The 15,146-nt window shown below is 41.3% G+C and overlaps 1 protein-coding gene and 1 non-coding gene across 2 annotated transcripts; both read right to left on the bottom strand.

Moving 5' to 3' along the window:
- Nucleotides 1–1,187: 1,187 nt before the first annotated feature.
- Nucleotides 1,188–8,309, bottom strand: hapln3 (hyaluronan and proteoglycan link protein 3). The gene is made up of 5 exons (XM_053426995.1): nucleotides 8,243–8,309; nucleotides 7,371–7,517; nucleotides 6,074–6,472; nucleotides 3,029–3,331; nucleotides 1,188–2,946 (listed from the first exon to the last, which is right to left on the bottom strand). Exons 1-5 carry the CDS (start codon nucleotides 8,262–8,264, stop codon nucleotides 2,669–2,671), a joined length of 1,149 nt encoding a protein of 382 aa, XP_053282970.1. The 5' UTR covers nucleotides 8,265–8,309; the 3' UTR covers nucleotides 1,188–2,668.
- On the bottom strand, nucleotides 4,955–5,093 carry LOC128445319 (U4 spliceosomal RNA). The gene has a single exon (XR_008339403.1). It is a non-coding gene; the product is annotated as a U4 spliceosomal RNA (small nuclear RNA).
- Nucleotides 8,310–15,146: the final 6,837 nt, after the last annotated feature.

Below are 15,146 nucleotides of genomic sequence, written 5' to 3'. Positions count from 1 at the left end.
GATCGCTGGCGTACCTGTCTGTCACCCTGACTTGACTGCGTGCATGTGTACACCCTGTCCGTGCTCTTACTGCACATGACCGGAGTAATTAGAACAACTTGCACATAGTACAACTAGAAACCACGTTTCCACCACAGGTAACAGGGTCTAAATAAAGTTCAGAGTAAATCTTTCAACAGATCAAAAGTCAGTTTTAGGTAGGCCTACTTATCGGAACCTTTAGGCAGTGCTATGCGTATCTGTTTGGTTGAGTACTCCAGCATTTTATATCAGGCTTAATATTTAAAAACCTGTAGCTACATTTAAAATGTCTTTAAATATATATGGTGTTCTTATGTACAACTATTATAGAGCCATGGAAGAAATCTTACGACAGATGGGCCAACAACAAAGTCCAGGCCCTCTGGAGTATTTTTTGCTGAGGAGTTAGTTGTTGTATAGTCTCCTGCATTATTACCACCTGGTGGACTAGAATGGAACAGCATGTTGTAGCCCTCAGCTGATCACACATCAGGAGGTCAATTTGTCAACTATCTCCTGATCTCTAGGCCACGGTGGAAACATTGGTGAATAAAATGGTCTACAGGAACCTTTTCATTCTTTTGAAAGGATAGTTTTGGGTAATTTGGGTTGAAATGCAGCAATAGACATTTTCTAAGATGGACAACACGCCAGCTACATAAATTTAAGGGAAATCATATTGATTGCCAACTGGTGGCTGGTTGCAGTATAGTCCATAAACCCTACTGTGTCAATGCCAGTGAATGGGCCAAACTAAAAGTATATAGTAAAATTATACAAATTAACTTTGATGGTTTTGATCATTTTTGACATTTTCATCAGTTCTTATTATACAAATGTTTGTTTAAGGCTATGTCTGGTAAGTTTGGTTTCATTAGTTAATTGATGATATAAAACATTAAGATTGACAGCTGAGACTAACTTGCAATTGGTTGAGCATGTGTATCAGTGGGAAATTACATTACATTACATATCATTGGGCTGATGCCTTTATCCAAAGCAACTTAAAATAACTGCATTCAACCATGAGGGCACAAACCAAGAACAGCAGGAATCATGTAAGTACATTACCTTCAAAAACCTACAAGTGCTACATGTAAGTGCAATATATCAAACTTTATATATTCTTTTTTTATTTAAACATCAATACCACGACGCTACTCCACCATCATTTATCGTGTTTATGGGCCTCTAACAAATGTATCTCATATAAAATTGTCACTTCAGAATGTGTTTTTATTCATCTGTAGAAAATAGTACAAATTTGTGGACATACAGTATATAATGAAAAAAAAAGGTACTTGTGTGTTTAAATATTACAACAATACACTCCTAACTTCTCCATCACAGAGTACTATTTTAATCATCCTCAGAAAAATGAAAAAGATATGCATTATACTTTATGAACTCAGATACACAAACATTTACGAAGTACATACTCAGAGACAGAGAGTGTGTAGTGGAAGTGAACTATGGTTAGTGAGTGTGCAACCAAGACGACAGTTCTGACACAAAAATTATGAAAGACACTCTCCAATTCCTTCACCATCAAGGTGCCCTTTAGCAAGGCACTTCACACAAAGTTCTGAAGATGCAGTACCAAGGTTGAAAGTGTTAATGTTTGTTACTGTTTTACTGCAGTGTTCTGGAGGGCACAGCTAAAGACCAGGAAAAGGTTCTTGTTGAATAAAGACAGGGAAGGTGAAGGACTTAGGTGTGGTTGGAGAGTGTTTTTTATTAGAATATTTTCCCTGAGTTTGAAATCAATCATATGTGGATTAAAGTCAGTGCTGTTGGTGGAGAAAAGTCAAAGCCGTGAAGTCATATTTCAAATGGTTACCAAAAAAAAGGAGTTGATTTGATCTGTGAGGGGTATTTGCAGCCCAAATAACTGAAGGCCAAAAGCAAACCATGTTTTTTTCTTCAGATTGTTGTAGTTGATTAGACTATATGGCCAGTAGTATGTAGACATTACTGTCCACGTACTCCTTGTTTGGGGCTGTTGTCATTGTCAGGATAGACCTCTTTGATTGTTTTCAGGGTAATCTTAATTATACTATAAAAATACAGAATATGCTCAGTAGTGTGTTGCTTACGGCAACAATTTTTGAAAGGTCCTTTCCAGTTTCAACACGAAAATACAACTTGTACAAAAAAGAGCCATGAAGTAATGGGATTAACTGGAATACTGACTTTGAGCTAGGCTTTATCACACAACTTCAGTTGGAAGTCTAAGTAATGCTTTTGTGACTGAAGTAAGAAAATCCTTGCAGCTAGGATCCAAAATATCTTAGAGAAAACTTCCAACAAGAGTGGAAGCTGTTACAGCAGCATATTAATGCCCTCTGTTTTAGTATTAAGATATTCAGCTATAACACATGTGTGTCCACATACTTTTGGCCATATAGTGTGGCCATGCCAAAGCACAAGTGCAAAAACAGTTGATAACCTTAAGTTCAATACTGAACATGAGTTTCAGTCTAATGGAGGTGGAGAATGTTAACCCAATGAAATTGCTTTAAAACAGCTCAGACATTAACTGCTAATTTGCATCCAGTCTACAGCTAATGCTAACACCCCCGAGGAGAGCTTTAAACCAGTGTGCTGTAAGAACGGTATGTTTTTGTCTCCTGTTGAGTCAGAGCATCTACCGATAGCAGTAGACACCAAACTTAAGGTACAGAGGCGGGAACCCAAAACTACGCACCCCTGGTTCAGGCGGGCCACAGTTAGCCCGGGCTTTTGTGATAGGATAACGCACACTCCCGTCAGCCAACCAGCCAGCATCGCAGTGGTCAAACCCCATCAGCCTCCAGGCGGCATACAGCTGGCCCACCTTGGCAATCTGACTTCCATCAATGGAACATGCCTGGACAGCCTCAGTGAAATTAAGCTTGGTCAGGTGCTTTAAGAAGTACACACTTCCTAAAGCCGAAGAGAAATATAAATGAAGACATTGTCACATTTACAGAAAAACCAAAAAAAATTAACAAATCTTTATACTGACCCTTGACAGAGGCGGAGAAGCAGAAAGCATCATAGCTGTGGAAGAGGCGATGGCGCTGACCATAGCTTCTCAAACCAGGAGCTAAGTCCATGCCCCCGCAGCCATCTCGTGGTACTGTGATTGGATACTGCACTGTACCATCAGCCAACCAGCCGGCGTTACACCAGTCTAATCCCTCTTCCCAGGCCACGAAGAGCTGCTCAAATGTAGCTAGAGTGGCATCCTGATCCTGGCAAGCTTGTTTGGCCCCGAAGAAGTTAAAATGGTAGCGTCCTTTCTGAGAGTAGTAGGGAAACGCCACACCTGTACATAGAGGAAAAGGGTTTCAATATAGTCCAATACATCAGATCTGAAATCTGTTTGATGTTGCATCTCCAGTCTGAACATGAAAGTGGAAATCCTGATTGCATGCTGTATGGTAAAAATATACTTTTCACATTTGTTTTGCACATGGTGGAACTAGTGTTGGCATGTAGTACATTAATATGAAGAATGATAGGATATGGTGAGTGGTAAAAATCGAAATTAAAGGGATAGTTCACAGAAAAATAAAAATGGAGTCATTATCTATTAACCACTATGCAAATGGGGGTGGGTGGAGGAGTGTTCGGGTCCACAATACACTTCTAGAGTCTCAGGGGTAAACAGTGTTGCAGCAGAATCCAATAGAATTGAAGTCAATGGTGACCTAAACTTCAGATGTAATATAACTACAGAAAAAACATGCCTCCATACTGCTCATGTTGTGTCATCAGAATCAAAATCACATTCATATTCGAGTCTAATGAAGGTCATTTACACTGTGTTCTAAGCCTAAAAGTGCACCAGAAGATGCTAAGCTAGCAGACATAGCCACGCAATGGTGTGTGCAAGGGTCTTTGATGGCACCTCGTAGGCTAAAAACACAGTGTAAATGACCTTGTTTCGAAGTCGAATATGAATGTCAGGGTTTGTGGAAACTTGGAGGACACCAAATGAGTAGTATTAAGGCATTCTGTTGTTTTATTACAAGCTACAATAAGTGATTTTTTTGTCTTTTTGGGGGGCAGCAAAAGACTTATGAGTAAAATGAAATGTTATTATCTTTTGATTTGATATGCCAAACATATAAACGAGCAGTTACCCATCCAGCACCTGTGATATGACATAATAATTTATTGTTAGTCATGTTTGATCATGTGTCCAACTAGTTCATAAAAGTAAAAAATTCACTTTTGGATCTGTTATCGATCTCTTCCAATCCTGAGGGGAATATGTGGCTCAGTAAAAGTTTAATGCAAGTGGTTTAAAATGGTCTGAAGAGATTAAGGTCTTGGTTCTTGCTCCCTTAACTGAATGCAGTCTCTAAACTCGATATTATAGATTAATGCAAAGCAGATTAATACAGATTTTTGGGATCGGGTGCTAGTTCTGTTTGTTCTCATGCATGCACATGTGCATCTGTGAGCATACAGATGACATCATAAACAGTCCTACCATTTAACAGACAATGGTAAATGAAACCAGTTTTGTTATAGGGGTTATACTGTTACTATAAAAGTTTGGTCATTAAATGTCAGCTTAATTTAACTGAGCCGGAGATAAATTGCTGTTTAAGGGGGATACACTGATATGGTTTATTATTTTTAAGTGATTGTACTTAGTTTGGTAGCCGGGGCTAATTATTTCGATGTTGTTAATTGACTATGGTTTGGGCCACACTGGAAAGTAAATGTGTACATTCATTTCATGTTATACTGATTACTCTGCAGGTGAGGACTCTTCATCAATACCACTTATTCTTTGAGGGTCAAAAAGGGGGAGGGGCTTATAGTCTCCTATGTGAATTGTTCATTATTTATTATTGTACTAGTGACAGTCGAATGTCGTATTACTGGACAAGCTTACAGGCTGGTTCATCCATTATGTCATCCCCAATATTATCAGTCTCCATGGAGACCATCAAAAATTGCCATTCCCGACTATATTTCAGGTCGTTAAGGCGGGAATTGGTTAATGTTTCAACTAGCAATAATCATACCTTGGTTTGACCTCATAGGCTACAATACTGCCACTGCGAAAGGATGAAGAGACAAATTTAGAGAGGGAAGGTCCCAAACATCCACACAACCCTATGCTAGGGTTTATCAGTGAATACTGGGACCTCAAAGTTAGTGTAACCAGTTATGTTATGGTGGGGTTATACTGTTATTCTTAATGTATGGTCATTAATAGTCAAGAAAATGTAATTGAGATAGAGATTAATTGCTGTTTAAGTAGGATAAAGTGATATGGTTAATTATTTTAAATGATTGTGCTTAGATTGGTAGTTGGGACTTATTATTTCAATGTTGTTCCAGTGACTATGGTTTGGGCAACACTGGAAAGTAAACGTTTGCATTTCATATCATATGTGAATTGATTAAGAGGTGTAGTACACCCTGGACTGGTCTCCAGTGGATCAACATGCAAACAGATTCAGACTAATTATATTACATATTAACCACAAAAACAATAGGTGTCTAATTACTCAATGAGATAAGATATTGTTAGGTGGGAGTCATTATTTCAATGTTTGCCCAGTCACTATGTTTTGGGAAACACTGGGAAGTGATTTAGCTCACGTGCTATATTATTGTACTGGACACCCGTTCAGATGTGGTGATACCGGGCAAGCAAAATCTGTATCACAGGCCCAGTGACTATGTTTTTGGTAATACTGGGAAGTGAGTTAGCTCATGAGCTAAAGTCAAGTAAATTTAACTGAGGGGCTGGATGGGGCTGAGGGGTAGAGCGGTCGTCCTCCAGCCAGAAGGTAGGCGGTTAGATCCTCAGTCACCACATCTGCATGCCGAAGTGCCCTCTGGCAAGATACTGAACACATAAAAATGACATACAGTCTAAAAAAAATCCACAGAAATAACTGTAGTACTGGAAAAGGTGGTGAGGATTGTTTTGTTAATGAACTCATAACGAGTGGATCAGTTTCACAAGATCTCTCTGAAGGGAAAACATAGTGGTCCATCAATGCCAAAAGATAGACATCTATCTACTGGTGTTCCTCACCTCGCAGCTCCAGCTCCACAGTCACACTCTCGTCCTCCAGGCCGTCAATCACCTCACAGCGATATCTTCCTGTGTCATTAAGCTGCAGCTCATTGATCACAAGAGACATGTCCCCCGGTGCGGAGCGTTTCAGGCGCACACGGCCCCGGAAGGTTCCATAGCTGCGGTGACGGTTCCCCATTGCAACCATCACCTCAGTTTCGCTGGCGAGGGCTTCAGGGGAAGATGGTGCAGTGTTGGTGTTGGAAGGCAACCAGGACCACTTGACCCGGGTTCTGCGTGGTGTGGCGATCTCAGGCTCGTAGTGGTAGTGACAGGGAAGGGTGACACTGCTCCCTCTAGAGGCGGACACTGAATGCTGCGGGGATTCCACATGGAGACGAACCCCATCGAAATAGACTAGAAACGGCACGAATCACCAGGAACACAAGTTTCAGTCAGTGGGACCTTAATTATACTTCATCAAGGGAAAGCAAGGTTTGAGGCCTTTGATTCAACACACTTATGATCAAATTGAACAAACACCCATCCCTAGTTTCAGCCAATCTGGCATGTCTCTTCATATCAACCAAAAACGTGGTTCATTAAATACAGATTAAGTCTAAATGTGCACTTTCTTTTACGTGTGAACTAAAGTTTCTTTCTGTCACCTCACTACATAGTATAAATCCATGTAGAATCAAATCCAACCAAAATAATTACGTTCAAGGCAACATATGCACATGTTAACTTCACCTAAGTAGACGTAAGCTGAGTTCTTGAAAAACTGCTCAGGATCACAAACACAGAGACGAATAGAAACTTAGACCCACATCGATCACACGTGTTGTTTTAATAACTCCGCTGAAAGCCTGTCCTCAGTGAATTATAGTTTTCCTCTCTCCACATCCAGGTGACTTCCTGCCAGCTGTGTTATCGTGTACACAAGTGATGCATGTAACTGATCCGTGTCTCACAAGTGCAGCAAACACACACACATATGTGGGTGCGCACACACACATACGCAGGCCTGTCTCCATGACCAGAGGACATTACATTATACATTATTTGACTTACAATTTAATGAGATATAAATTCCCATAATTTGACTTTTTAAACAGATTCAGGTTCACACAGCATGATTAATACCTCGACCACACACACACACACACACACACACACACACACACACACACACACACACACACACACACAGACACACGCACACACACACACACACACACACACACACACACACACACACCACACAAACACACACAAGGGGGGGGGGGGGGGGGGGGTTGGGGGGGACACCTACTCTCTCCGTTGCCATTGCCGTTGCTGATGTCCTGGTAGTGGAACCCGTTGTTGTACCCGGGGATCCTGCCCTGACCTCCGGGCAGCAGCAGCGTGTACAAGCAGGTGACCAGTAGGGGGCGCAGTAGACTGAGCATGACGTTGTCCGCTGCAATAAAAACAAAAGCAGTCCTCTTTTTTTAGAACCCCCCCCTTGTCTGAGAACTGTCATAAATACCAGGCAGACAGGGTTAGCTCACAGTGTAGTAAATGACCTGTGCTTCAACTAACAAAAGCACTAAACTGTCGCAATTTAAATAGTTAAACAATTAAACGTCCAAAATAGCAAATCACACTCAAATCACACTACTCTATTGACTGCTGTGTGTTCTTAATAAAATCAGTGACACGGGGTTAGAAGGCAGTTCAGCAGGTAATACAACAGGACATTTAAAGGCTCACTGAAGACACATCTTTTAGTTATTTAGTTATCATAAATCAATTAAAATGTCGACCTCAGATTTATTATCTAACGGATATAAGCTAAATGCATTTACACAGACACACCACATTTAATGCCGAATACAAATCTATGAAAACTGCGTGGTGGGACGAAGAAGGATGTTGAAATAGATCAACGTTTCTTGCATAAACAGGATAAACCTCACTCACTGGACACCCCTGCATTATTAAAACTATTTAGCATATAATAAAGTTCGTGTTAATCCAATGCCGCCTCGTAAAATCCAGGACTTTGTCTTTCCCAGCTATTTTATCCTCATCGCAGTCAAATTCATTCCCGTCAGAAACATAAAGATCGGTCTCGTTAAGTATCTCCGGTTCGAATCCACATTGTGAGCGTGCGTTGTTAGAAGCTAAGTGTTTCAGACTCACAGATGAGTAGTGCTCCGTCCATCCAGCGCGTCCTCAGCTCATCTCCTCATCCTCTGCTCACTGCAGAGCGTTCACTGGAGCGCGGGGCGATGTCACGTGACAAGCCCCCCCCCCCCCCCCCCCCCCCCATCCTCTGAAGTCAAGCGAAGCCCCGACAGTGGCGTCACCACACAAGTCGCACCATACACACTTTAATCAGAATCTTTGACAGTTATTATCTTTGACAGTTATTGTCTATTATTTTTCCATTGTGTGCATTCAATGACTTAATTGTGTTAATCTAATCTTAGTGTATGACTGTATGTTATTACACATTTCAAAGATGAGAATTATTACATTGACATTAAACACCTAATGATTGAATAGCAAACAATTCTCCTCATTTCACAGGATTTCTATGTGGATTTAAGATCAAGACTCTATACCAAAAAGACGATTAATGTACAAAACGGCTCAAATTTGCAATAAAATGTTCAATGAACAAGAAGAAACTCTCCCCCTCGTTATTAAACTGTACTATCACTTTAGCTAGACATTTTCTGTGTTGAGCACATATATGCAATGTTTGCATGTATACACGTTTGCAAATGAAGTTGTTATGTATATGAGACAAAAAGGTGTGTAGGGAAGTAAAATGAAATTTATGCCGATAGTAAAATCACTGGGAGCATCATCAAGAACAGGCGGCTTAAACGAATATCTAAAGGAAAGCTTAACAAATTTAAAGTCTTAAAACAATAGTCAAGAACCATGTCCATTAAAACAGTATTTTCCTGCTGTGATCATTCCTCTGGTTCATACAGGACTTTACTGGGTCTCCTCCTGATGGGATTTCAGGGGACATGATCCACAGTCCTTGTTCTCTCAACAGATCCCGAATCTGAAGCTGGTAAAAGGTTCTAGTGAGTCAAGTCAACCGGATATCTTTCTGTTTTTAGAGGAAAATTCCTTGTTCAGTCTCCCTGGGCAGTGTTTCCCTGCAGAGGAGGGACTGTCACAACAAGACAGGATTTTATATCAAACATACAGCAACTTGAAGCTCTACGTTGGCATCAGATAAACCTCTGGATGTATTTATGCAGTCAGAGGGCTATAGCTTTTGTTTCCTAAAACACTAATTAATTGAAAATGCATTGATGCTATGTTAAAGTTCAGCATGAACAGGCGGAATACAGCAACACAGTGTAAACTATAAACAGCTATGGGAAATAAGCAAGAAAAAAAGTATTGCAATGACACTAGCACCATCAGTTATGATGTGAAAGCAAACACTAATCATCCAAATGTCCATAGAAAATTAAAGAATATTACTTTTCATTATTATTTTTCATATACAGTGCCTTGCATAAGTATTCACCCCCCTTGGACTTTTTCCCATTATGTACTGTTACTAACTGGAATTCAAATAGACTTAAATAAACTTTTTCCCGTTTGATCAACAAAACATGCATAGTACTTTGGAGGTGCAAAATAAATTTTATTGTGACACAAACAATAATGAGAACAAAAAAGTTGACATCTGTTGGGTGCATAAGTATTCACCCCCCTGTGTCAATACTTGGTAGAACCCCCTTTCGCTGCAATTACAGCTGCAAGTCTTTTGGGGTATGTCTCTACCAGCTTTGCACATCTAGAGATGGAAAGGTTTGTCCATTCTTCTTGGCAAAAAAGATGAAGCTCAGTCAGATTGGATGGAGACCGTCTGTGAACCGCAATCTTCAAGTCTTGCCATAGATTCTCTATTGGATTGAGGTCTGGGCTTTGACTGGGCCATTTTAAGACATTAACATTCTTTAATCCAAACCATTCCATTGTAGCTCTGGCTGTATGTTTAGGGTCATTGTCCTGCTGGAAGATGAACCTCCGCCCCAGTCCCAAGTCTTTTGCAGACTGCATCAGATTTTCTTCAAGGATTTCCCTGTATTTGGCTCCATCCATCTTTCCCTCTATTCTGACCAGTTTCCCTGTACCTGCTGAAGAGAAGCATCCCCACAGCATGATGCTACCACCACCATGTTTCACTGTTGGGATGGTGTGCTCAGGGTGATGGGCAGTGTTGGGTTTTCGCCACACATAGCGTTTTGCATTGAGGCCAAAAAGTTCAATTTTGGTCTCAGCTGACCAGAATACCTTCTTCCACATGTTTGCTGTGTCTCCCACATGGCTTCTGGCAAACTCCAAACGGGATTTTTTATGGATCCCTTTCAACAATGGCTTTCTTCTTGCCACTCTTCCATAAAGGCCAGATTTGTGGAGTAGACGACTAATAGTTGTCCTGTGGACAGATTCTCCCACCTCAGCTGTGGATCTCTGCAACTCCTCCAGAGTAACCATGGGCCTCCTGGTTGCTTCTCTGATTAATTTTCTCCTTGTCCGACTCTTCAGTTTGGGTGGACGGCCTCCTCTTGGTAGGTTTGCGGTTGTGCCATATTCTTTCCATTGTCTTATGATGGATTTTATGGTGCTCAGAGAGATGTTCAAAGCTCTGGATATTTTTTTATAACCTAACCCTGCTTCATATTTCTCCACAACTTTATCCCTGACCTGTTTGGTGAGCTCCTTGGTCTTCATGATGCTGTTTGTTCAGTAATGATCTCCAACAAACTCTGAGTCCGTCACAGAACAGGTGTATTTATACTGAGATTAAATTGCTGACAGGTGGACCCTATTTACTAATTATGGGACTTGCAAATGTGACTTGTGAATGCAATTGGTCGCACCAGATCTTTGTTAGGGGTTTCACAGTAAAGGGGGTGAATACATATGCACTCAACACTTTTCAGATTTTTATTTGTAAATAATTGTGAAATCCATGTAATATTTCCCCCCACTTCCAAATGATGCACTATTTTGTGTTGGTCCATTACATAAACTCACGATGAAATAAATGTTAATCTGTGGTTATACCATGACAAAATGTAGAAAAGTCCAAAAGGGGTGAATACTTATGCAAGGCACTGTATAATACAAATGCATGTACCGATGCCACTTCACTTCATCTTGCACACAGATGGAGCTTGACTGCTATTGGCATCACTCTTTAAAATGAATGGGGGTTCAACCCTGCTGACCCCTTTCTTGACCTGATGTCATCCCACTAAAATCCTTCTCAAGCCCAACTGCTCTATGCTCTATGGCAACTGTGGCTGCACATTACAGCCTCCAAAGTACAGATATACAACCTCAACGTGCTCTAGTTTTTATGTTTCCAAAGGTCCGGTCCTGTGTGAGAGTGTGCGTTCTTTTTTTATTCCTACAGTCTGTGATTTATTTCCTTGCTGTAAGTCCGTTCAGAGGCAGAGGAAAATCCTCATTAACATTTAACAATGCAGGTGTATTTTATGACCTTTTCCATCAATGGTATACCAGGGCCTGTCTCTGACCCTCTGCGTCTGGAGTTTAAAAATACAGAGGAGGGATGGATCTCATCCAAAAATACTTTTAGATCCTTTGACTACATAATCTAAAAATACATGTGTCGGATAAGATCTATAACCAAGGAAAGCTGCAGGTTTTATCTGCCACATCAAATAAGTGAATTTATGGCAGGTGTTTTTTGTGAAGTTTAAAACCTGTTCAGTCTGAAATAGAAGTATTGTCAGGGGCTGCCAGGTTCTGTGCTGCTGGTATGTTGAGCCTGACAGAGCATATTTCATGCCCGTGTTTGCTTGCCCTCAAGTAACACAGCAAATATTGCCACACAAACTCATATTTCAGTCGTTATCTTAAATGGTAGCAGCAGAAGAGGAAAACAACAGTAAGTCCATTGCTCCGCTGGGGCCCTGAGAATGTGCTGCTCTTGCACCATCGCCCGAATATCTGAGTGATGGGTGATTATCACGGTGCAGATGGAAGCTGCCCTCTTGACACTGGCACATAGCGAACGCTCATGTGCTACTAAATATTATTGTCTATCACAACACTGCCATCCTCTGAAGAGCATCCAGTCTTCCAGTTAAAGAGCCTTGATGCTCCCTGAGTCCTGCACGCAATGTTTTCCTCTGTGGTCAGCTGCTCTACAGCCCCGGATGTTTTCAAGTGATTTGACAGAAAAACCCAAGACCTCCACTGTTTCAGTGGGAGGTTGAAGAATAAAAACAAATCTCCTGAAAGACAATCACAGGGTTTCAGTTTATAGTAAAATATAAAGGAATGGGCAGGCTGACATAACTCATGCCATGATACATGTAACATACTGGAACATGAAGTTTCACCAAATACTTATTCCAGTGTGGTAATACAGCCATGCAAGCAACTCTGTGAGTACAGACCACAGCAGTGAACTGAGCTACATGTTAATAATGGCGTTATAACACTCTCACAATGCAAACAATCTGCTGTTAAGATGGTATAGATTTCACTCTCTTAGTTCAGTCTATCTTAACATGCTTACATTGGCCAATTTGCACTGAGCACAGTGTATAGTTGAGTCTCATGGGAAGGGGACTTTCTTGCAGGTATTTGGGTGGAAACCAACTTCAGGAGAAATTCAAATTGACATGATGGTGGCGCTAGAGAGTAAATTAAGGAATTCCGCAAGTATTGCAGGTAATTCTATTCACACCACAAATATAAGTGTAATAATGGTACACGATTAAGTGATCAGGATTCACTGCCAGGGAACTATCAATGTCTGTACATAAATGTGTGCCAACCCATCCAGTAGATACAGAGATGAGTCACTGGATAAGTGAAAACTATGACCTGCTGGTGTCACCTCAGGAAAAGACGAGGGGATCCCAAAGTCATTCGGTTTCGGGTCATTCGGGCAGTCCATCCATTTAGTCTTGTGGCATCTTCCTAAAAAACAACAAAAATCCACCAGCCTATAACGTGGGAGAAAAAGACAATGAATCCCCAAAGTCAGTTTGCCTCGTCCTCTGTGGATCATAAATACCTTTAGAAAATATCATGGCAAACCATCCGGTAGTGGTTGAGACATTATATTCTGATGTGTTGGACGGACCAGTGTTGCCATCATCAGAGGTTTTAGCACGGCCAAGGCACAAACCCTCACTAAAGCTGAACAATTCCAAAGGAATTCTAACCTCAGTTTGAGTTTATGTGACCCTGCAGACAGCACAGCTACATTAAGGTCACAGACATGGCTTGAAAAGACACACTTACACAAATTGTCTATTATGGCAAGAATCCCAGATCCGGATTTCAATACCAACATCTCATCAGCTGTGGTTTTCCCAAAGTGGAAATCCTAAGTTAACCCTCAGTGGCCATCTTCTTCTGCTCTTTACTTTCACAAACTTACATCCACTGTCTTCTGTTTGTCCAGCACTGTAAAGACTGTGATGACCTGCACCACAACCAACAGTTTAATTAACACGTGGTAATTTATGTTACATTCCAATCATTGGACAGGGTCATGAAAATTGAAAATGAAAATTGAAAAGAGCTCTCCTGGGATTTCCATTTCAAACTTTGTGAGGCAGACGACAGCATTGCTGATATTTAGCTGGTATCTGTGTTCACCATGTTGTGTTAGCATGCAGACAATTTGAGAAATTGCAAGAAGCACAAAGCACAGCAGACACTCTCCTTTAACGCCCTGAATGCCAGCCGGTAGTAAAAGGTAACATGAGCAAGATCAACGCCCCTCCACAACGTAGGCCTCAGGAAGATATGCAGCATCTTCTGGCCTAAAATTATCTAACTTGAAGAGCTTTACAAGAGTGTGGTGCTCAGTCCTATGTCGGGTATGTTTTCTTCAGAATGGACCAGAACCGCAAATACACACCAAGAACCGCCCTAAGATGGACGCCACCTGGAAAATGCAAACAGGTCTCCCTAAGACAACATGGCAGCGGACTGTGAGAAGATGGGTCTCCATGTTGGAGAACCCCAACACGTAGACCAGGAGAGGTCTAGATGGAGATAGAGAGCTGATGCCTTATGGTCCCTGAAGAGGACGAAGTATATCAGCAGAGACTGCAGGAAATGTTATTTTGTGTTTCTCAAAGACCAAACAATAAGATAATTGTTGACCTGATGATGGCGCTATGTTACAAAGGTCAAACGATAACTAAAGATGTTCTTGATTTCAAATTTCAAGGCAATCCATTTAGCACCTGTCAAGATATTTCACAGGATTAATGGATCCTTTGCTCAAATCAGACCAATGCAGAAAAATTCAGGGATCACCAAATACTGGAGTCTGCATCCTCTGTGGAGCATGAATGTTGGCACAAAATGTTACGGCAATCCATCCAAGTAACTGATGAGATATTTCAGTCTGGAGCAAAGCGGTGGATTGCCTGACAGACTGACAGACAGACCACAGAGTCATGCAACAAGCGTGATTCGCTTGTGTTTCGGAGTTACGCTCCAAACCCCATTGTTTCCTTTTTTCAGTAATGTCTAAAAATGTTTGTCCGTCTTCAGAGAGTTTTTTATAAAAGTGCTTACAAGACAAGAGTGCAGTCTGCCATGTGGACCACAAGTAGCCAATATTTGATGTATGAATTCCATTTAAGTAGGAAAGTAGTTTTATTCCCAAATTAAATTAACTTAATGAAATGTTAAGAGGCAGGATGAGTGGTCATCAACATTACAAGCTCATAAAAGCCTGAAACCTCCCCTCAGAGTCAGTTAGCAGCAGCCCCCGCTCTCAGCCTCTGTGACAGCCACATCCCCGCCCTGTGTGTCTCTAAGCCATTATCACCCAGTGTGTTTGAAGAGAGACAACGTGGGTTCACTTCCCAAAGCCTCAGATGAAAGGTTTTGGCCTGGGGCCCCAAATACCAGCCGGCCCTGTGAACTGCTGGATGACCGTGTAGGTGGAGTAATTTCTGCAAGGGCAGCCGCATCCAGGCCTGGAAAGGTGAGCGGAGCTTGGCCCTGGAGTCCAGAGAGACGACATGAAAGAGGAAGAGAAGACTGTGTGTGTTTG

The sequence above is a fragment of the Pleuronectes platessa genome, chromosome 7 (genome assembly GCF_947347685.1).
Source record: "Pleuronectes platessa chromosome 7, fPlePla1.1, whole genome shotgun sequence".
NCBI lineage: Eukaryota > Metazoa > Chordata > Actinopteri > Pleuronectiformes > Pleuronectidae > Pleuronectes > Pleuronectes platessa.
Note: the sequence above shows the minus strand (reverse complement) of the source record. Positions and strands in the feature narration are given on the sequence as shown.